This window comes from Saccopteryx leptura, chromosome 8, assembly GCF_036850995.1.
Source record: "Saccopteryx leptura isolate mSacLep1 chromosome 8, mSacLep1_pri_phased_curated, whole genome shotgun sequence".
Taxonomy (NCBI): Eukaryota; Metazoa; Chordata; class Mammalia; order Chiroptera; family Emballonuridae; genus Saccopteryx; species Saccopteryx leptura.
The window spans coordinates 12,985,228-13,009,410 of NC_089510.1; the positions used below are offsets into that span (position 1 = coordinate 12,985,228).

General features: G+C 37.3%; 1 protein-coding gene across 14 annotated transcripts in view; it reads left to right on the forward strand.

Annotated features, from left to right (window-relative positions):
- ROBO2 (roundabout guidance receptor 2) overlaps positions 1–24,183 on the forward strand; it is a 1,384,729-nt gene that overhangs the window by 1,313,436 nt on the left and 47,110 nt on the right. For 7 of the 14 annotated variants that reach the window (XM_066347995.1, XM_066347997.1, XM_066348002.1 and 4 more), the window contains 5 exons: positions 4,555–4,737; positions 13,781–13,823; positions 15,261–15,388; positions 21,901–22,182; positions 22,593–22,718. In XM_066347995.1, coding sequence (XP_066204092.1) covers positions 4,555–4,737; positions 13,781–13,823; positions 15,261–15,388; positions 21,901–22,182; positions 22,593–22,718 — 762 coding nt within the window. The remainder of the gene's footprint in view (positions 1–4,554; positions 4,738–13,780; positions 13,824–15,260; positions 15,389–21,900; positions 22,183–22,592; positions 22,719–24,183) is intronic. The other 7 variants (XM_066348000.1, XM_066348005.1, XM_066348009.1 and 4 more) reach the window with 3 other exon arrangements.

Here is a 24,183-nt window from a genome sequence, read left to right on the forward strand (position 1 = left end):
CAGTGTAGAGGTGACCCTAGAACGGAGGGGGGATTTATATACAGCTATTGGGACAGCACTCCTGTCCTTTGGCCTCCTCTTTCACATGGATTCTTCTTTGATTTTCAGTCATTTTGGAAGCTCTGAACTTTCTCCTCTGACATACATCAGTAAGATTAAGGTTTTCAGCTTGGGTTCTAGCTGCCTAGCCCTGCATGTATTGAGATTTCTCAGGGAGGGAAGGAGTATCATAAATGTAGATATCCCCCCAGGCGGGTTCCCACCTTCAACAGACATTATCTACAATTTTCCCTGCTTTTTATTTTAAATTAAAAAATATATTCTTCCAAGAGTTTACATATTTTAGCCTGACCAGGCGGTGGCACAGTGGATAGAGCGTCAGACTGGGATTGGAGGACCCAGGCGCGAGACACTGAGGTCGCCAGCTTGAGCGTGGGTTCATCTGGTTTGAGCAAGGCTCACCAGATAAGAGACCAAGGTCACTGGCTTGAGCAAGGGGTCACTCGGTCTGCTGTAGCCCCCGGTCAAGGCACATATGAGAAAGCAATCAATGAACAACTAAGGAACCGCAACAAAGAATTGATGTTTCTCATCTCTCTCCCTTCCTGTATCTCTGTTCTTATCTGTCCCTCTCTCTGACTCTCTGTCTCTGCCACAAAAAAAGTTTATATATTTTAAAAATACTTGTATAGTTTTTTATACAAGCAAATACATATGCCATTCCTATTTTTTTATGTTCATTTTCTGAAAGGATACTCAAAGCATACTGCTAATTTCTAGAAATTGTTCCTGATTGCAAAGTATTTATTGTATCTAAAGAGATTTAACATTCAGTTGTAATGGTAAATTTGGGGAGTTCTAAGTTTCCTTTCTTAAATATAATAAAGGTGTTAAAGAGAAAAATTTATAGTATTAACTTTCCTCTAAATTGCCCTTGCTTTCTTAATTAGTCATACAGACTGAATTAATTTCTTAACCTGAGGGAAACCTACCATCTTGCTCTTCTGAGATTTTTAAAATAAATTGGAATAAGAAAGAAATACAGGTACACCCAAAAGGATTTAACTGACATATATATTCCTTTTACAGTGTTTAGAAATGTCATGAATTTTTTACTTAAAAATTATATATAAAACATGTTCAAAAGATGTAGTTTTCTATAAGAGTCCTTAGATAACTAATAAAGCATGTTTTTTAATCTCTCTACCATATATAGTATATGAAAAAGATTGATTATAATTTTTGAACTAAAGATAATAATGATTGCCAACTATATATATTTTTCTTTTATATTTTATTTTCTATAATCTTTAGTTATAAATATAATTCTCAAGCATGGGAAAGTTTTGTTATTGTTACTGTTTTATCATCACTACCTATTTGTTTCACAATATTTGGGGGATTTATTACATTGGGGGGCAAGTAAATAATTACAACAATACCATTTTACCAAGTTCAAGTCATGGTCGTTAAGAAATGAACACTTGCATAGTAATTTAAAATAATAAAGTTAATTCAGATTATTTTAAATCAAATGGAAAGTTTTGCTTAACACCTGTATTATTTTTAAAAGACTGAGTTGGCCCTGGCCGGTTGGCTCAGTGGTAGAACGTCGGCCTGGCGTGCGGGAGTCCCAGGTTCGATTCCTGGCCAGGGCACACAGGAGAGGTGCCCATCTGCTTCTCCACCCCTCCCCCTCTCCTTCCTCTCTGTGTCTCTCTTCCCCTCCCGCAGCCAAGGCTCCATTGGAGCAAAGTTTGCCCGGGCACTGAGGATGGCTCTGTGGCCTCTGCCTCAGGCGCTAGAATGGCTCTGATTGCGGCAGCGCGACGCCCCAGATGGGCAGAGCAACGCCCCCTGGTGGGCATGCTGGGTGGATCCCAGTCGGGCACATGTGGGAGTCTGTCTGCCTCCCCGTTAACAGCTTCAGAAAAAAAAAAAAAAAGACTAAGTCTTCAAATGAATAATGAGCACCTTTTAATTTATAGCTTAGTGTATCGTGCAGTGGTTTTCAAATCTCTCTGTGAAGTAAAAATAATTACTGAATGATATACTTATCTCTATCCAAATAGTTAAAATATGCAACAGCTAAGTTGTAATCAGAGAAAATAGACTATTGTATCATTTGAAATGAATGAACAGGCACACATACACACATACACAGTGTGAGCAAAATTTAACTCGTAAGGGCTATTTGTCCCCAAGAGATTTATTTCTTTTTAATAACTACCATTGTACTAAAGAAGCCCTTAATTGTTCCTTTAATTACCCTTGCATATCTACCTTCACATCGTGTCTAGTAACCTTATCTACACAACTGTTACTCCTGTAAAGTGATTTAGTGATGTCTAATCTCCTTTTCTGTTTCAATTTATGCTTTCTCTATTGTCTATTCAGTACTGGAAACAGCACTTGAAGTGACTCAAACTCCACCTCATTTTCCTTTTGCTTTAATTAAATCATGTATTGGCATTTGATGTAATTTATAGCTGATAATTTTAGATTTGTCTTATGCCAGACAATGTACTGTTTCATCTATCCCTTCACAGTTTAGTTTTCATTCCAGAAAGTTCCATTAAGAGACCATTAATTAAAGTGTTGTGTAAACATAATAAACAGCCTTACATAGGCTTAAAAGTAAAATTGTTCTTTTGTTTATAGCTTCCACTGGTAAGAGGACTTTTATATCAAAGTGTCAGTACTTCTATACTGTTGACCTTAGAGACACACAATGTTACCAAATGCATTTGCATACGTATCAAATAGTACTCCATATAACAAATTTACACTGACTGACCATTTTTAGTAATTTTGCTTAATAATATCGCTAATAATATAACTATTATTTCTTTAATCATTTGGTCATTTCACGCTTACCTTACATAGATGGTAATAATATGTGGAACAGCTGCAAAATTTCACAGTAATAGGTACAATTGAATTTGATGTGTCTAATTAATTTCTATCCAACAAATTAGTTTTGTTCTTCATTACTCTCCAATGGGAGGAAGACATTATATTTAATTATATTTTTTTGTCTGCAAGAACAATGGAGCATTACAGGTCACACACAACAATCTTGTCCATATTCTAATTAGTCCAACTGATAATATTGTTTCAAAAATACCAGCAACATAGGGTAATATACCTAGATAACATAAATACTGACCTATATTAAATATGATATTTTAAGCAACTTTTACAAAAAGATAAATTTTATTTTCTCTATATATAGTGTTTGTTTTCTTTTTAGTAACGAGTAGTAGCTAAAAAAAAAATCTCCAAATATATCTATGTCTCATATTGAAAATATGAGTTCATTTTAAATACATTTTTGACTATGTTTATATGTATAATAATTAAGGGTAGATAGACTGGGAAAATGAACCAGGTTTACTACACAAATGAATCTGAATTTTAAGCCTGACATTAAACTTCAAAGACATTTCAGAAATGTACTGTAAGTATGTATAAGAAATATTAGCAGCTATAACAAACAAGCCTGCATTCTGATTGGATTAACAAAGACCGAGTTTCTTTCTTATGAATATACAGCTCAGTCTAAAAATGTGTTAGCAGAATAGGAGATGGGGTTTCTACTCTGTATAGTTATTTAAGAAACTTCAATATTTACAATCAATGGAGTTACCATCAGTTTGGGGGTCAGTGCCCTTCAAGTACGGTCACACCAGTATATGGGTCCAGCCTGGAGGTAGTATGTATTCACTTGTGCCCATGCACCACTGGCCAACACTTAGTCATTTTGTTGCGCTGAACTGTAAGGGAACCAGAAACATAGGCTCATTTTCTGCTCTGTAGGACAAGAGAAACTGGATTAAACAGGGAACCTGTAGTTTTCAGGACTCTCCCATCTAGAAAATTTACAACTTCCATCCCTGAACTTATCTAAGTGGCTCTTATAATAACCTTTAACCTTACTTGAGTCACAAACTGTTGTGTTTCTACTAAACCTCTTTACATGAGTCATTGCAAACAGTCCTCCAAAAAAACAGCCCTAGTGCTAACGAGCAAAAACTGGTACTCACAAAAGGGCAAGTGCCCTACGTAGCTTGCTTACATATTTAATACAGCAGTGCCAGGTTATGTATTTTTGAATCATGAACATTTGAATTTGGGCATTGTATGTAGAGGAGAGACAGTTTGCAAATACCCTGAGCTGAATGCTGCAGTTACACAAACTACATGAAAACACGCTTCACCCAACTGAAGAAGAGTTACTGTTATTTCAACCCCCAGCAATGTTTTAGTACTCATTGATAAGGCAGCAAATCAAGAAGCATTTCCAAATCTATTTACTACAATAAACTGTAACATAAAAGAACACTTTTCTTAGTCACATTTCCAACTCATCATTTGATTCTTCTTCTGTAGCTTATGCAATATGCTTATCAATAATTGTGACACGTTTAAGATACAACCAATATCCCTTGCTTGCAAAAGAATTTTCTGATTTTCTCTACCTTCGAAGCACCATGAGTATTGCTGTATTTATCTTGGTAAGGATGTTTACTAAAGCTGTCGTTTCTCCCATAGGTGGACGTAATGAAGTTGTCATTACTGAGAACAATAACAGCATCACTGAGCAAATCACTGATGTGGTGAAGCAACCGGCCTTTATCGCCGGTATCGGTGGTGCCTGCTGGGTAATTCTGATGGGTTTTAGCATCTGGTTGTATTGGCGAAGAAAGAAGAGAAAGGGACTTAGTAATTATGCTGGTAAGAGACTATTTCCAACTAAGGAAACCTCTCATCTTTTGAAATGTGTTGAAGTGAAAGAGAAGGAATGGAATGGAGTAACAGGAGAGTGAATGAATGACTCTTTTTGACTTGGCTTAAACATCTGTTCTGTAAAGTGCAATTATAAATGACATGCTTTAATGCATTGCTCCTCACCAAAGCACATTATGACCATAAGGCACTCTTTTTGCTTTAATCTCCAATGATGCATAACAAGAGGGTGCACTGATAAATGCTTAACCGTTTTTCTCAACTCGTGTTTCAAAACCCAGAAACATACACACACACACACACACACACACACACACACACACACACACACACACACGCGAGAGAGAGAGAGAGAGAGAGAGAGAGAGAGAGAGAGAGAGAGACTTTGCCTGCTCTAAAGCCATTGTTTGAGAAGTGTATTTGGGCAAGAACATTGCTAAAATGCTCAGGGGAAAAAAGGAAATACTTAAAATATAGCATTAAGTATTTTAAAATGCAGATGACAATAGGTAATGCTCCAGCTGGGATATGAAAACAAGCAGAAAGTTTTTACCAGAATTCATAAGGCTGATGAGGTGTGAATTAAGGATTTACTAGTCAGTTAAACGGTTGTCTATTTCAGGGTAACGAGCCAGCATTTTAGAAGGAAGGAAAAGGACGAGGAGAAGCAGCAGCAGAGGGAAAAGAAGGCCCTACGAGTTCTACTTGTTGCAAAAGATGTTTTGTTTTAGAATTCAAAACAGTTTCAAGGATGTCAAAAATTGTGGCCTTTAAAATATTTCCCTAGCAGAAAGACATAGAGATTTGATCAAGAACCTTGATCAAGTTAGTGATTGAGAGAATAAACTGAATCCTGAAGTTTGTTCAGTAACAATTTTAATTGTAGTTCATTTTAAGTATTTCATCTAACAACACAATAAGAAAAGAAATGGCCTCGCAATGCCTTAAGCTATGTGGTTTAGAAGCCAGTGATTTTAATTTAACACATCCTCCAAACATTTTAGACACTTTTGAGACATTTTATTCAGTCTTCTAGAACCTTGGTAAGAAGCATAAACATCTTAACTGATTTTGTCAGAGGTTTTATTGTTTATTAAGCTGATAAGCTACTGTAACGTGTAGGCTTCTACACTGCTGAGAATGTTTAAATGGTGTAAAATGAGAAGAAATAGCACCTGGTTGTCTGAATAGAATGGTTGTCTGGTTTGTTACTTAACAACATTTAAATAGGATCACTTGGTTACGGTGTGGTTCTTATCTCTATATTCCGGTATATGAAAATGAAGTTTGTTACTTAATGGATAGAATAAATTCCCAATCCTAGAGAAAGTTTTACAGTGTACCCATTGGAAAGGGGCTTCCATGCTTTGTGATCTGCTTCGTTTCTGTCATTCTCATTTTTCTTGGTGACTGACGCATTCTTCCTTACACGTTGTCATCCCAGTGCTGTTATCACCACGCCCGTGAGTGATTTTACCCAGAAAGTTATAACTGCTGAGTTGTCAGTGTCCTGAACCGTGATGAAACTCGGATGCACCTTCTTCATCTGCAGTGCAGTCTGCTACCTTCATTCCTTGAAGGTGCTTTCAACCCATCTGTTTAATCAGTCACCAGGCTACATTTTTTCTTTGTGACACATTCATATAAATTTTATAAAATGGCCTGACCAGGCAGTAGCACAGCGGATAGACCGTCAGCCTGGGATGCGGAGATGATCCAGGTTCTAAACCCCGAGGTTGCTGGCTTGAGCGCAGGCTCATCTGGCTTGACCGTGGGTTTGTTGGATTGAGCTCAAAGGTCGCTGGCTTGAAGTCCAGGGTCACTGGCTTGAGCAAGAGGTCACTTGCTCTGCTGGAACCCCCTGGTCAAGGCACATATGAGAAACCAATCGATGAACAACTAAGGCGCTTCAACAAAGAATTGATGCTTCTCATCTCTCTCTTTCCTAACGGTCCCTAGTCTCTGACTCTGTCTCTGTCTCTCTCTTTCTCTCGCTAAAAACTAAAAAAAATAAAAATAAAATGTAAGGAAGAACAGATTTAAATCAAGGACTGTTTTGTGTTTATCCCTTTATTTGACTGTAGGGAAAATAATAAAATCTTGACTGTACTACTTACTTCGGTGCAAAGTTCTCTGATACCCATCTTTGCAGTGTTGCATGTTTACTCTCTATGCTTTTTTTGTTCACTCATGTCTTATAAATAAATAACTCACATAATTAGCAGGCCTGGCCTTTAGTAAAATTATGTAAGACAGGCATTTTTTCTTCTTTTTCTTCTTTTTTTAACAGCAGGGGTTTATTTCCCCCCCTTGGCAAAACCTATGTTTTAATTTGAACATTTCTGTTGGTCTTTGCGCTTGACAGGACTAGTATATTTCCTGTTATCATTCTCATAGTGATTGATATCCATCTGCCTGTAGAAGAACTGCTAACTCAGAAAGTGTGTGTCCTTCAAATATTTTTAAATAAGGTGAAGCCAGAGAACAGCCTTTCAAAACTTTTATACTTAATTGATAGATGGCTGACTCTCAGAATAGATTCACCTTCAACTAGTAATTTGCCTTCCGGCAACTGCTGTTCCTTTCTCCTAGATGAGAAGTAAATGAAAATTGAAACCACAGGTACCTAGCATTGCATATACAACTTGGTGATGCTTTCTATATATTTGCTTTCAGAAATACCTTCTCTGCCACCCGTTAAAATGTTTATATTCTTGTCCTTATGTGATGTGAAGAATATGGGGGTGTTAAATAGAAATGATTAATGGGGTATGAAATGATTATAGGTTTAAATTTCTGATATTTCATGCATGAGCTAATAATCCATTTTAAGAGCACAGAGGTGTCATACAGGGTTATTTTGCTCTTGGCCATATTATAAAAATTATATTGAATAAACTCTGTTTTACTGGTTCTGTTTATATTTTGGTGCTCCTGGCCCTGGCTGGTTGGCTCAGCGGTAGAGCGTCGGCCTGGCGTGCGGGGGACCCTGGTTCGATTCCCGGCCAGGGCACATAGGAGAAGCGCCCATTTGCTTCTCCATCGCCCCCTCCTTCCTCTCTGTCTCTCTCTTCCCCTCCCGCAGCCAAGGCTCCATTGGAGCAAAGATGGCCCGGGCGCTGGGGATGGCTCCTTGGCCTCTGCCCCAGGTGCTAGAGTGGCTCTGGTCGTGGCAGAGCGATGCCCCAGAGGGGCAGAGCATCGCCCCCTGGTGGGCAGAGCATCAACTCTGGTGGGCGTGCCAGGTGGATCCTGGTCGGGTGCATGCGGGAGTCTGTCTGACTGTCTCTCCCCGTTTCCAGCTTCAGGAAAAAAAAAAAAAAAAAAAAAAAAAAAAAAAAAAATATATATATATATATATATATATATATATATATATATATATATATATATATATATATATATATATATATATTTTGGTGCTCCTAAAAATTTCTCTGGGAAGCCTGAAATTCACAATTAAGAAAATGGGATTTGATTTGCAAGGTGAAAACTAACATTTCTACATTTTTACTACATTGTAATGTCTATATATGGTAATCTCAAAGCTTTATTGTTGATTCATGTTAACAAAATAATGTTTTTCCAAGTAAGCAAAAACTCTACTTTGAGATAACTGTTTAAATTAATTTATAATATAAAATACTTCACTTATTTCAAACCCCTGGTGTGATGTTGGATTATATCTAATTTTTTTTTTAACAGAGACAGAGAGAGAGTCAGAGAGAGGGATAGATAGGGACAGACAGACAGGAACGAAGAGAGATGAGAAGCATCAATCATCAGTTTTTCGTGGCGACACCTTAGTTGTTCATTGATTGTTTTCTCATTATGTGCCTTGACCGCGGGCCTTCAGCAGACTGAGTAACCCCTTGCTCGAGCCAGTGACCTTGGGTCCAAGCTGGTGAGCTTTAGCTTAAACCAGATGAGCCCACGCTCAAACTGGTGACCTCGGGGTCTCGAACAAGGGTCCTTCGGCATCCCAGTCCGACGCTCTATCCACTGCACCACCGCCTGGTCAGGCAGTTATATTTAAATATTTGATGCATTATCTATATTAAGAAAACTATTTTAGTAAAATGAGGCTGATCCAAAGTATAATTGTAAAGCAAGTAATATTTGATTTCAGACTCCCCTTTTCTACTCCATTTAAGTCTCTTCTTAACCACTGAAGGTAGAACACAGATTTTAACTAGGAAGGGGGATACAGAATACCCTTCCAGCTGGAAATTCTAACCTTGCAGGATGTCTTCCACTCATTCTCTGTAACCAAAAATTTATTCATTGACTTCTTCTCTTTTTTTATGTATTTAGTGAGAGGAGGGGAGGCAGAGACAGATTATTGCATACATCCAGACCGGGATCCACCTGGCAAGCCCACTAGGGGGTGATGCTCAGCCCATTAGGGCATTGCTCAGTTGCTTAGCAACTGAGCTCTTCTTAGCGCCTGGGCGGAGGCCATGGAGCCATCCTCAGTGCCCTTGGCCAACTCGCTCTAATTGAGCCATTGCTGCAGGAGGGGTGGGGAAGAGAGAGAGAGAAGCAAGAGAGGGAGGGGTGGCAAAGTAGATGGGTGCTTCTCTTGTGTGCCCTGACCGAGAATCAAACCCGGGATATCCACAGGCCAGGCTGATGCTCTACCATGGAGCCAACTGGCCAGGGCTCACATTAACTTTCAATGTGGCTAGTCTTACATTCATTATTTGAGAAACTATATTTGAATGCTTAGAAGGAAAAAAACAAAAACTGCCACTCAGTATTGATATTTTTCTCAAAAATCAAAGATTTAACATATTTATCATAGAACACATTAGATGGTAAAAACAACTAACAAGAATCAAATGCAAACTTATACATTTAAGTGACCTAAGAGGAGAATTGGAGAATTTGGCCAACATGTTTTTGCTTTTTTACATAGTAGGAATTAGAGATTTCCCCAGGGCAACGTAACACACTAATTTTTTATTCGTTTCTCCCCCCCCTCTTTATTCTTTATTTAAATTCTTCAGAAACAAACACACACCACAGGTCTACACATGACACAAAGAGGGCAGATAAATGAAGAGAGGTACCCTCAGATTTCATAATTCTACAATAAATCATTTGATATTTTTCCAGGACAAGGTGCTATATTATTTATCTTAATCCTCCTTGAGCACTAACAGCCTACTTGTCACTGCACGTGACATTCCTGACTGCTGGAAATAATTGATCACCTAAGTTTCTATGGGGAAATAAAATTGTGAAGAGATTTGGGCATAAAATAAAAAAAAAAATTAAGTGATTTCTGAATCTATATTAAATCTTTGATCATCTATATAACAATGATCATAAATAAAAGAATGAGTAAAGGTCATGTAGCTTTCATGAGGAATCTAGATAGTTATATACACATATTCACATATATTATATATCCATTTTTCATCTACCTGAAGATGGTGCTTTTCAAGTTTATGTTGTTCACTTCTCTATTCACAGTTTTCAAACATCAACTTTTTAATAAAAGTCAATATACTTTTACTTTTAAAGGAGTGATATAATTTTATGACTGTTACCTCTGCAGATAACATATTTCTGTGAAACGCAACACATAGCAAATTATGAAATGTTAAGCACTTCAAGCATGGCTTTTAAAACTGTTGCTGAAATAGAAATTATTTTACAGGACTATCCAAGGACAGCCATAAGATTTGATGGAATTTTTCGACTCTGATTATCTGGGCTGCATTAACGCTTATTAAAAGAGGATTAATCTACATTCATATTTGAGAAATAGCTTATCAGGAAAGGGACTAAGGCTTGGCTGGCAACATTAAAGTTTCCGTTTGGAGTAGGGAAATGTGGCTTACTAGAGATAGGCGCTCTCAAAGCTTCCTTCCCTCAAAATGTCAATTTACTACATAGCCATGCTTTCCTTCTGCACTTCCAGCAGGCGTGAGATTAGGATTAATCCTGCCAGATAACACACAGTACAGGCACTTTGTCTATGACATAAACTTGCAAGGTCCTTTTTTACCACATATATTTTATAAATATTGCAATAAATTCAAAATATTGTATGCAATTTTAAAACCTCTGAGATTGTGGGTTCCATAGAACTTTTTGGAAACCTTCACATTATTTAGTTAAGGTTTAGCTAAAGCCTTCTATACATGACTCCCTGAACGTTCTCAATCTTTGATGCTAGCAGAAATTCCTGATAAAGACTCATACTTATTTCAAATTTATCTCTAAGAAGCCCCAAATTATTACACTGTAGCAAAGTTATGACTGAAATTAGATGGTCCAATCACCTCCTCTCCTTACCGTTTTTGCTTTTAGCTTCAACATCTCGGAAATGACAGCTACCTCAAAACAGCTTTTAATTTGCTGCGACATTTATTTTTATGTTTCTATGTTGTTGAACACACACACACACACACACACACACACAAATGCTGATCAAAATACTAAATGTGGCTTCCATTTTAGAAGTTCTAATTGTTCATCCTTATTTCTCATTTGCTTTTAATCTCATGGTTTAATAGAATTCAGTTACTTTTTATTTGCTATTCAAAATGAGAACACATCTAAGTTTGGGAGCATGGGATAAAAGTCATCTTGAAAAGGTGGTGTCTTTTTTTCCCCCCTTGCTTTAAAAGGAAAATGAGGCAATTTTATTCAGATAAGGTTCTTTTCCTTTTTCTGATAGAAATATACAAAATGGAAGATTCTCATGTATACTAAATGGTGTCTACAAGCCATATTAAGTTAGTCATATATTTACACAATGAGTACTGTGTATTTTTGCCTTCATGTAGCTGGTTTGCAGGATACATTTTATGAAGAATTTATCATTGGTTACTATGTACAAATTTGAGTGCAGCTCAATTCTGTGCCTCTGCTAAATGAAGGAGAAATACTTATCTTCTCCCTACATATCTCTTAACAGCACATTTTAAGGTGTAACCCATCAGCGCTTGCTTATTTGCATATTCACAATGATATTCACAGCATGATCTTAACTCTCTTTCAGCAGAGTAAAACAATCACTTGATAGTCCATTAAAAACTATATAACTAGAAAGTCACATCAGATGAAAAGCTAATTAGCTGTACTGTTTCCACATATTGTTGGGTTTTATTTCCCTAATCAGCCCTTTATTTAATACCTCCCATGCCTAATTTTTTTCATTGGTTGTTTTAGATTAATTCTTTTTTTGTTATTAAATGCTGTAATTAAAGGGACCCAATGTGCAGTGGACACACTGCCTATTCCTGATGACCAGCACATACATGAGCCATCAGAAAGCAGAGGTAGCAATCAGTACTCCTTGATATTTAAGGAAGAGCTGTATCCATAGCCCACCCCAGGCAGATGCAAAGAGGGTGTCAGGGTTGTTTTATAATGCATTTGAGATGTTACTTCAAATATTAGGAAGTCAGTACACTTTAGGTGCCAGCAGTGGTCATGAAAGTACTGCCTCATGAGTTACTACTTCATGAGGGTTTCGATAGATCTGTGGAAATATGACCATCTCACCTTATGATGTCATTAGATACATGTCATTAGACAGTCTTAGGGAAAGGACCGGGGAACTGTTTTTGAAAATTCACAAAATTTGTAGAGTGATCCTATTTGATAGTAGAAACCAGAAGAACAGATAAATTATGGAGAGATTATTTAAATTAAAAAGTATTTACTATGCATATACTTTGGTCTTCATTTTACCTAAGATATGAATCACTTTATAAATTTTCATTTATTTTTATCTTTACTCACTAAGTATTTTAAAAAACACAGTAAATAAAAATCATATCTTGCTAAAATAGAATATGTTGGGTTCTCACATCAGAATTGTTTTTTGTTTTTCCCCTTTATTCCCAGTGATTGGTTTACCTGATTCAAAGTAACTTTGATCATAATTACAAGTTTGCAGTCCATAAATTTCTATACACCAAAATTTTTTGCATGATTTTCCAGTTAAGTCATTTGATCCAAACTAATGTGAAATTATGTTTAGACTTTATCCCACTTACCATGAATATTCACATTTCCCAGAAAAAAAAATGTTAAATAATGTTGACTAAAATTAGCTGCCTAGACCTTCTCTGTTGAATGCACCATAGTACTTTTCTCAGATCTGAAATAGTTTGAATTTCAATTATATTTAGCAGCAAAGGTTTTAAACAAGAGATAATGGGCCTGAACTGATATTTATATTCTTTGACTAACCTTTGAAACCCGCTTGCATCCCCTTACTTTTGTGAAATGGAAGCTGGAGACCAGAGAGAGTGAATTTGCCAGTTGTGCTCAAGTGCATGTTTGTTGGTGTTGCTAATAATTTCTATGGTTTTATAAAGAACTTGAGTTTTACATACATCGGGAATACATTCAGTATTCATTATTTGAAAATTTCATTTTCCTGAGAGTTAGATGATGAAACCAAGCATTGAGTATATTATTCTCTATTAAATATAGTCTTCATCTATTTTAAATATAGCCACTCAGCTCACAGTGCTTATATTTGCCCTTAAAAGAATCTGTGATGGTGAGAAATACATCCTCCATCAGTACCTATTTTACATATGTCATTGGAAGGATGATATTACTCATTTGAATTATCTCATTTCAATTTCTATTATGTACATTTTGCATTGTCCTTCTAATTAAGACACCCACATATTAAGATTAAAAGTCATGATTTTATAATTCCCCATTATTACTTGTCAATTTTCCAGTACCACTATATATACACCAATTGTAACATTAGCAACATATGTCATCCAAATACAAATTACCCCTTTCACTTAACCATACATCTGGCTTAAAGAATTTAAAAATGTCTTATTAAAGTCGAAGCAGGTGATGACTTTGCCCTGGGCCAAATAATTTCTTTTTACTCTCTGTACATTTACGTTAATTATATTTTGCTAACACTCCCAGAGGCCTCAGCTCTAAACTAAGGACCAATATGTAGTTGTTATTAATCGTAATTAATATTGACTATGTGTGTATGTATGTCCTTTTTTATTTATTTATTTTTTTACAGTTACATTTCAAAGAGGAGATGGAGGACTAATGAGCAATGGAAGGTATGCTAAGGAGATTTTAATTTTTATTATTACTATTTGTAATAGTACTGGGAAACTTTATAGTAGGAGGCTTTATTGTAATAAACGATCACTTATACATCTGAGAATTCTATGAGGAATTAAATGGCTTACCACAGGTTTAATGATCTATCTGTTGTGCATTTTAGAGGAATCAAGTCCAGATGTTTCATATCCCCCAGATGCCCCTGAAGAAATTAGTAGTAAATATCACAGGGAATGTGTTCATTTGTTAGTAGGGTGTTTATCGCATTAATTAGACATTAGCAAATGAAGTTGCTGTTGTTTAAGACTCCTTATTGGCTCTCACTAAATTGCTGTGAGTGAACAATTACACATAATCGATCACAAAGTAAATGATTCATGGATGATGAATAGGCTATAGATTGATAGGACTGGATTCCACAACTTTGGATGCTCAATTGAAATTGATCAAAGATAATAACAAACCCATATATCCTCATCTTTTTTCCCTTTGCCAATATGGAGATTGTAATTAGGCTCTGGGTAATAACTTCCAATCTCCCATTGAATCAATATTTTAAGAAAAAGAGATTAGGTCTAATGAGAACTAGTGGATGTAGCAAGAAAGCAGTTGGCTCTTGTTACTGCGTTTCCATAGAAACTCAGGTTTCTCTTAGAGATTATACCAGAAATGGTCTCTCCCTCCAAAAAGTACACTGATGATGAATGTTGCTATTTCTTTGTAAATAATTTAATAATCTATAAAGGAATTAGAATCCCCATCTTTAATATTAAAAATGCAAATTCTTTATTAACTATGATGTGAAGAAAGTTTTCTTTGTAGACTACACATGCTGGATGAGATTGCAGTGGACCTTTTATTACCTTAAAAAATACTGTAATCTACCTGAATATTTTGCAGTTTACAGGGCCAGAAATGTGCTATTGCTGGAACAGCATAAATACTGTTCATTACTTTTCCTCAAGTTCTTTGCCCCAAATCCAACACTTGGGCTGGTAACGGTGGGTACAGCCTACAGGAGACAGATAAATATGGGGGCTGTAAGAATCAAGGAAGCAATTGCCCAAAGTCCTGGAAATGGCTGACACTGAGCAGTCACTCTGAGCAAATTGTTCCCATGAGGGTGCCAATTTATCATCAAACCTTGTTTCGGGATCCTGCTATGTTACTGATTCCCACCAGTTTCAGGACAGATAATTGAATTCAGTTGATGTCAGGAGAATCCCCGGCAGGACCCTTCTGCTCCCACTGACAGGGTTAATCTATACACAACCTAATGAGCTGCTGAAGTTCCCTAATTCTAGAGAGCCTACCCACTTTAATTTGAAGTGGATTAAAATCTTAAAGTCTTAAATTCATTTTGGTGCATGAGACCAGTGTCCAAGTCTCTCACTGAGCTCCATGGGTTGATTTCCTTTTAATTTCTGTTTTAGCCGTCCAGGTCTTCTGAATACTGGGGACCCAAATTACCCGTGGCTTGCTGATTCCTGGCCAGCCACAAGCTTGCCCGTGAACAATAGCAGCAGCGGTCCCAATGAGATTGGGAATTTTGGACGTGGAGGTAAGTTAACGTTTTTGTTTTTTTAATTTTGCTATATGTTATTTGTTTACTTGGCTTTCCTAGACATTTTTTTTAAAAGATATGCTAAAGAGTGTTTTTCATAATTAAAATTAGCGAAGCACCTGTACTAATAACATAGGACATTTGCTAAATATTTTATGTAACCATTGTGCTATATTACCTTGAGTAGAACTAAGGTTTTAAGGCTGTCATTACTAACCAAGAAGATAAATATTCATAATACATTTTGCTTTTAAGATTATTAGTACAGGTTTACTAAAATTAGGAAGTATGCTACTAAATGGGGTGTATAATTTTGGTTGAGTCATTTCACTTCCCTGACTCATTAAACATATATTAATTAACCATGTCCTATGTACCTGGTATTATGGCAGACAGTAAAAATAAAATATCAATACAAATAGAGATGATTTTTATCTTGGTATTTTATATATATAATAAATATACACTTAATGAATATACACTTAAATGTAACATGTTGAGAGAGAACTTTTCTGTAGACCTACAGTTGAGCACTGGTACCCTAAATAAAAGACAAAATGTTGCTAAGTAGCTGACATGCTGAAGTGTTCAAAACTTGGTGTCAAGGTCCTTTCTACAGATCTCTATAAGGAGACAGAATTGGATCTAGTATGCATAATTACCACTTCTTCCTCCTCTTTCCATCCAGTCAATAGGAAAGTGAAGGGTTTAGAGAAAGATGTGGTTAGGGAAGTCTCCTGTCCCAGGATTGGGCTTGGCATATCTAGGTGAGTTTTCCATTGGCAGAATATTGTGCAGAGAGCACATGGACTTGAGCTGTCTTGCTGATACCCCACCTGAAAGACCTGTGTGTTGGCAACAAGGCAGTTCTATGAATGGAATGCTACTTACTGATATCTGAAAGAGAGCTAGGAATTAGTCAAAAGTGTGAAAAAAGGCCCTGACCAGTTTGCTCAGTGGTAGACATTGGCCCTGCATGTAGAAGTTCCAGCCGGGGCACACAGGAGAAGTGCCCATCTGCTTCTCCACCCTCCCCCTCTCCTTCCTCTCTGTCTCTCTCTTCCCCTCCCGCAGCCAAGGCTCCACTGGAGCAAAGTTGGCCTGGGCACTGAGGATGGCTCCATGTCCTCCACCTCAGGTGCTAGAATAGCTCCAATTGCAACAGAGCAATGCCCTGGATAGGCAGAGCATCACTCCCTGGTGGACATGCCAGGTGGATCTCAGTTGGGCACATGTAGGAATCTGTCTCTCTGCCTCCTCCTTCTCACTTCAGAAAAATACCAAAAAAAAAAAGAAAAGTATGTGGTTTATTATCTTTTATAACTTAAGGTATAGATATAAGAGAGATCTTGACCTATTTGAGAAATGAATATATTTTCTAATGACTGGAGTATAAAGCGTAAGACAGCAGAGGTATTAAAAACACAGAGGGGCAGATAACCAGAGTGCCTTCTAAGCCAGACAGAGACTTTAAACTTTCCACAAAGAGTGATCAGAAATCATTCATAAATTTTAAAGAAAAGAAAGCAGGATCCAAGTACTGCTTTAAGTCATCCAGTCTGTTGCTGTGTGGAGAGTAGAGTTAGAGTGAAAAATTCGGGCGATTAATAGGGAAATTAGTGCTGTAATCTAAGAAAGTCTGAATGAATCCACTGGAGGATTTCTATACTTCTAGGTAGAATTCCTGCTGGAGACCCAGGGCAGGATTCAACTATTCTGAGTCTATTAGAAGCCTCCGTGGTGGATTTCACATGTCTGAGTGTCCCAAGATGTTGACTTAGACGAATAATGGATGCCGGCCTTTATTCTTTCAGATGGAATACTAATACCAGTTTGAATATAATTAAAACATTCTTTCAAATAATAAAGTTACTAGGTTTTGTCAAGTATGCATTCTGTCTATACCAACTATAAGAAGGTAAGCTCCCTTCCATTCTCCAAATAAAATGCAGAAAATAACCATCCCTAACTCTTAGGTGTGTAATGAGGATTAAATGGATGACTGTATATATGGGTTCAGCACAAAACTTGACTTATATTTCGTGGTCAATATGCTTCACTGGAGTAAATGAGAGAACAGGAAGTAAGTTGTAAGACTTCCCAAATTCTAGCTTATCCTCTACAATTCAGTACATGCCGTTTAGGATTCCCATATGCCCAGAGCCTCTGAACGTGGCTGCGGTCCCTCGGTGACCAAACTCTGAGTTCTGGAACTACAGGTTGTCATTCTCCCAGGGATAGGTTCTGTTCCTGAGTACTTCCTCACCAGGAAGAGGAGAGATACTCCCCTTTGACCCCCCCCCCAGACTGGTTGTGTCAAAAGAAATTCTGTCCCCAAGGATTTTATTCAGTCAAAGAATATCTGCCTCTTTTACTTTTTCTGGTTATTTTGGAATAACGCACCATTCTATTTTTATATCAAGGAATAAATACTTAACGATGGATGAAAATAATTCTTTTTTAATTTCTAGAAGGCTACACTAACATCTAAAATTTCTCAGTCTAATTTAGCCAAAGGGTTTGTTTGTAGATTTTTTTTTTTCTATTGCCACCTCATTTCCTTAACATGAAGTATTTCACAGATGAACATCAAGGCCAAGACTAAGTTTTGCAGGGTTTTCAGTGTGGTAGGAATTTTAAACTTTTTCTATGTATCAGAAATGACGCTAGGAGTTTTCATACTTTTTAAATTTCCTTCACACAATAAATGTTTGACATAGATAGTCATATTTCAATTTAAAAGGTCAAGAAAGTAAGGTTTTTAAGATGATTAACTCAGGACCTGGGTGTAGAATGCACATCTTCCATATTCTAAAGCCACAGTGCTTTTTGTTTTATTTTGATTTTTAATCCACATTGCTCTGCACTTCTGAAGGCACGGTTTACACGTATGCTTGTAGTACAACCATGTTTGCTAAGAAGAACAATAGTGTACATTGACATTTTCCCTTTAAAAATGGAACATCAATACATGTTTAAATACATATAATATAGGCCCTACTTGGTTGGCTCAGTTTAGAGCATCTGCCTGGCGTATCAATGTCCCAGGTTCAATTCCTAGTCAAGGCACACAGAAGAAGTGACTGTCTGCTTCTCCACCTCTTGTCCCCCCCTTTCCCTCACTCTCTCTCTCTCTCTCTCTTTCCTTCCTGTAACCATGGCTTGATTAATTTGAGCACATTGACCCCAGGTGCTGAGGATGGCTCTATGGATCCTCTACCTCAGGTGCTAAAAATAGCTTGGTTGAGAACATGGCCACAGATGGGCAGAGCATTGGTCCCAGATGGGGTTGCTGGGTGAATCCTAGTCAGGGTGCATGCAGGAGTCTATCTCTTTGGCCTCTCTTTTCACCTGGAAAGGAAAAAAAAAAGTAATATAAATGGTATTTTGCATTATAAAGTTTTTAATTGTCAAAAAAATCTGCATATTGGCAATACAAACTATAAAAAAATAATTTAACCATTTGATGAGTGCTTTCTACTAAGTACTAGGTGAAGAAATACAGAATTATAGACATAAACCATCTATGTTTCTGTCCTCATGTAACTTATAATGCAGTGAAGGAGATGTACGAGTAATTATAGCAGGACAGAAAAATAAATGCGTGTTTAACGAAGATACTGAAAACCCTCAGAATGATTCATGAGTGATTCCAACCAGCTTGAAGGGTCTCTGTAATTCATGGGTTTCAAACTCACATGTTAAGAAGTGCCAGCCAGCCACCCTACAGCATTACAGATGGGAAGGTTGAACTGCACTACACGGACGATGGGAGTCCTGCCTAAAGATGGCAGCGCCTATTCGGGTCCAGGCTGGTCCTGCCTAAATATGGCAGCTCCTATTCGGGTCCAGGCTGGTCCTGCCTAAAGATGGCAGCGTCTAGTCTATTCGGGTCCAGGCTGGTCCTGCCTAAAGATGGCAGCGCCTATTCGGGTCCAGGCTGGTCCTGCTTAAAGATGGCAGCGCCTATTCGGGTCCAGGCTGGTCCTGCCTAAAGATCGCAGCGCCTATTTGGGTCCAGGCTGTCCGGAGCATCTGACGTTAGATGATGTTCCCCTACATCCAGATCTTTATGCATAAAGCTACCACTAATTCAGTGTTGGGGTACAATTGACTTTATTTTTTGAAAATGTAAGAGTGATGAAATAACAGTGAGGGGGAGATGCAGCTCAGAAAAACAAGACGGAAGCGCTTAGACGTGGAGGCCGACTACACTGACCCAGCAGACAGAGAGGCTATTTTGGAACCCTCGCTTTAGCTGTTGCAGAGCAATGTCATGTAGGATTCAATTCTTAGGTGGTTTCCTTTTCCCATTTTTAAATGTCTGCACACATCACCACTTTAAAAGCTTGTTGTTGAAGTGGCTCACAGTTTAAATCTAAAAGCATTGGTGGACCTCAAGTTCAGGGTAGTGGGATCTTGGGTCCCTTGAGAGTTAATATTTACCAGGGAAAGTCATTGTGGAAGTGTCAGAAACTCCGAAAACTTCCCCAGAGTGAAGGCCTTGTTTCCAATATTTTAATATGTTATGAAATATTAACACTGTCGAGAATTAAAATGATAGTGACCCTTGCAAATGAAATATGCTTACTCATCATTAATTATTCAAATTAGTTTCTAGCTAAAAACAGGAAGGGTAAGAAAGGAGTTGTACAATTCTGAAATTAAAGATTTTACTTGCTTGTGCACCTTAGTGAAATATTATAAATTTGGATATATTTAACAATCTCATTGATGTGCATTTGAAATATTTATTCAATAAAGTGCATATTCACTTAATTGTAAAACAAGTTAGAATTTCAGACTTTAAAAACGTTCAGAAAGACCTAAATCACACAGTGTACAAAATATATTATAAATGTATTGTTGCTGTTGTAAAGATGAGTTTTTAGCTTTTGTGAAAAGCAAAAACAAATATCTGTACAAGGATTCTTTTTTTTTCTGTTTTGTTTTTTTTTTTTTGAAAATTTAAATGGGGAGAGACAGTCAGACAGACTCCCGCATGCACACAACCGGGATCCACCCGGCACGCCCACCAGGGGCGATGCTCTGCCCCTCCGGGGCGTCGCTCTGCCGCGACCAGAGCCACTCTAGCGCCTGGGGCAGAGGCCAAGGAGCCATCCCCAGCGCCCACGCCATCTTTGCTCCAATGGAGCCTAGGCTGCGGGAGGGGAAGAGAGAGACAGAGAGGAAGGGGGTGGGGGTGGAGAAGCAAATGGGCGCTTCTCCTATGTGCCCTGGCCGGGAATCGAACCCGGGTGCCCCGCACGCCAGGCCGACGCTCTACCGCTGAGCCAACCGGCCAGGGCAAAGGATTCTTATTTCAAGTACTGACGGCTGCCATTAAGTCTAAAAGTTTTAAGGTATTTTGATTAAGTTCCTACTAAACTTCCCCCTTGTGATGATAAAATTGGTTTTGGTACTAAGATACTTTGGTTTATTACTTAATGTTACAAAATTATAACTAGTTGAAAATTTCCTATAGTGAAGAAATCAAGTTGGTTGAGGACCTAAAAATTCTATGAAGTGTGGTTTTTCGAATACAGATTAAGAAACATATTGTAATTAGATTCTCTTTTAACTCCACATGATTAAAAATAGAAACATTTAGTAATATTTTTAAGATTTCAGCATCTTCTGAAAAAAAATAGAGCTCAGTAGAAAGATGACAGGTCTGAATTCTAAAGCATCATATACAGATAATTTAGCACAGAGAAATAATAAATGATAAGTGGACTGGTTGATACTTACCGGTGTTTCTAAAGTTTCATTTTACTCTTGCTGTATTACAACTTGAAACTATAATTCTCCACTTTTAAGAGTTGGTAGTATAAATTAAACTCTGATTACTCAAATTGCTTTTTCTGTAGTTAAATCCTGCTATATTGTGAAAATGACTTATTCATGAAAATTTTCCTTTGTTATGCAAGAAAAATTATTTTTTTTTGCTTCCATAAGTTACATTCCATTTCTGGAGCGCTGAGATCAAATCAGATAACAGCAAATTGAAACTTCAGAAAAATGTACCTCATGGTTTGATAGTATAATTTGGGGATTTTTTTTTTTTTACATCTATTCAGCAGTTCCATTTTCTGTCTTTTGGGATAAAGTGGAAAAAGATGTCTTCATAAATTTGTATTTTCGCGCTGATCATTGCTTTTGAAAAAAAAAAAAAAAAAGATAACAATTTTATTAGTTCTAAAACAGCATGAACCACTGAAAGCCCTGTTTGGTAGTGAAATAGCCCCAACTTCTCATTCGTAGTTGAAGAACGCGGGGGAAGGGGTGTGGTGAGCAGTGGGACGTGAAGGGCGAGCGGAGGCCTGCCTGTCACCCAGGCTGAGGCTCGAAGAAGGTTGTACATCATCTACCCTTCATCGGCTCCTGAAACCCATTTCAGCTGAACTGCGGACGTGCGGGCTGACACGTATATTTTTCATCTTCCATCCTCGTAGTGTTGGGCTTCCTGTGCATCATTAAATTATTTCATTTTCCTCTGTTTGCCACAGATGTGCTGCCACCGGTTCCAGGCCAAGGGGATAAAACAGCAACAATGCTCTCCGACGGAGCCATTTATAGCAGCATTGACTTCACGGCCAAAACCACCTACAACAGCTCCAGCCAGATCACGCAGGCGACCCCGTATGCCACGACACAGATCTTGCATTCCAACAGCATCCACGAACTGGCCGTCGATCTGCCCGACCCGCAGTGGAAAAGCTCCATTCAACAAAAAACAGATCTGATGGGCTTTGGTTATTCTCTACCTGATCAGAACAAAGGTAACAATGGTGAGTCGGGCTCTGGAGTTCTGAAGGATCCATTTTCATCTCATTTGTGCATGAGGTAGAAATGAGTGTTTGTTGTTCTAAGTTGAGTGACTCATTACCAGGTTCACTATCTAAACTAAAAGCATATGTCAGCATGTATTCGATACCTTGCACAATTCCTACCACCACCACCACCCCACCACCACCGTTGCCACCACCAAACACCAACACCGATCGGTTTCATCCTTTTAGCTCTTTTTCCAATAGAGTGATTGGTGATCCATCTCAATTTCCATTAGGCAGGATAGACAAAACATTCCTCCACTGTCCTCCAACATCTGCTTCTGAGTTGCTAACTGCATGTTCTGCATGGGCTTGTGCTGTGAACTAATCACATGATGCCACTATGACCTCTGCCCTTTAACCCTTAGCCTTACTTTACATCCCTGACTACCGATTGGCTGAGGGATTGTCTAATAGAATGCCACACAACCAGTCACAGGATTTCAGCACCACCAGCTCTCACAACAGCTCAGAGAGGAGTGGCAGTCTCTCAGGTTGGTCTCATCACAGTAAGGAGAAATATTTGTTTGTCACCAGCATATGACCTGTATTCCTAACAACCATAAAGAAATACTGAATCACAACTCACTATCAGACATTGATCTTTCAAATGACAATGACAGTTTATCCTAATGAGTCATGTTTGCATGTGGGGATAAAAATTGCTGTCAGCCTTAATGTACTTCAGTCTTAATGTACTAAATAAAAGAATGTATTTACTGAAAAATAATGCCATTTTACTAAATACTGTTCATTAAAGAGCAGTTGCATTTAAACTGCCTTGAATCCTACTTAAGGGTCAATAGAACTTGACAATAAAGAGATCATACAGGAAAGTCAACATGGTATGGACCCTAAAAAATAAATTCAACTAAAATGCAAATAATTTTGGACAGTTTTTTATATTAGGATTTCAGTGCTGTGTCTCCCAATTTTTGGACAATCTTTATCAAATATCATGTAATATAATTTATTATCTATTACATTGTATTATTTAAGTAAGGTGCTGTACCATACTAAAGAAGAATATTAATATGGGACATTATTCTTCACGTTTAATTTTCCTCCAAAATGCAGTTTTTTATATTGATAATTTTTATGCTATAAATTTTAATATTTATATATATTTGAGATATATCAGCCAAACTAACAGCTATAATTTGGCATTATATAGCATATGTGGAGAAAAATACATTTTACTGTATAGAAATATGTATCTATCTTGATAAATATCAGTGATATCCTCCTGGTCCAAAGATCCTCACCTCAAAAATGTGGAGGTCGTAGTAGACACTCTCTAACTTTCAACCATAACATGTAACATGTACATTGTATGACTGATGACTTTATCTACACATTTCTAATTAATTCCATGACCTTATTTGCTTAATTATTCATATTAATGATATCCCATTTGTTTTTATAAAGTTTTTTTTTTAAAAAAAACTACAGGTTCTTAGTAAAGGATTATAGTGTATTATATGTTTCATGACTACCAGGCTTCAAGACTATAAAGAGTTAATTCTTTTGCATCATTAAGGTAACATTTACTAAATGACTTTTCCTCAAGAGATAGAATCCTTTCCATCTGCAAATGTTAATGCTCTTTTTTTCCCTCTAAAATGGGCTATTTGCTCTTACTACTCATTGGTAGAATTAGATACATTATAGAATCCAGAAAATTTTAAACACCTGTTATGAATTTAAACTGGCTTAATAAAATAGATGACTTTTTAAAATAACCTTATATGTCATTTATACTGTCATTTCTTTAAAATGAGCCTCACAATTGCCCTGAATAATTAAAAAGTAATTTATTCTAGGCTTATTTCATTCAAGGTATGTAGAGTCTCAAGCAATCTACACATAAAAATATCTACATGCTATAAACCATGGAATACGTAAGACCTTCTTTGAAACCTTCATAAGATATTCTGTAAACGTTGATTGTCACTGAGT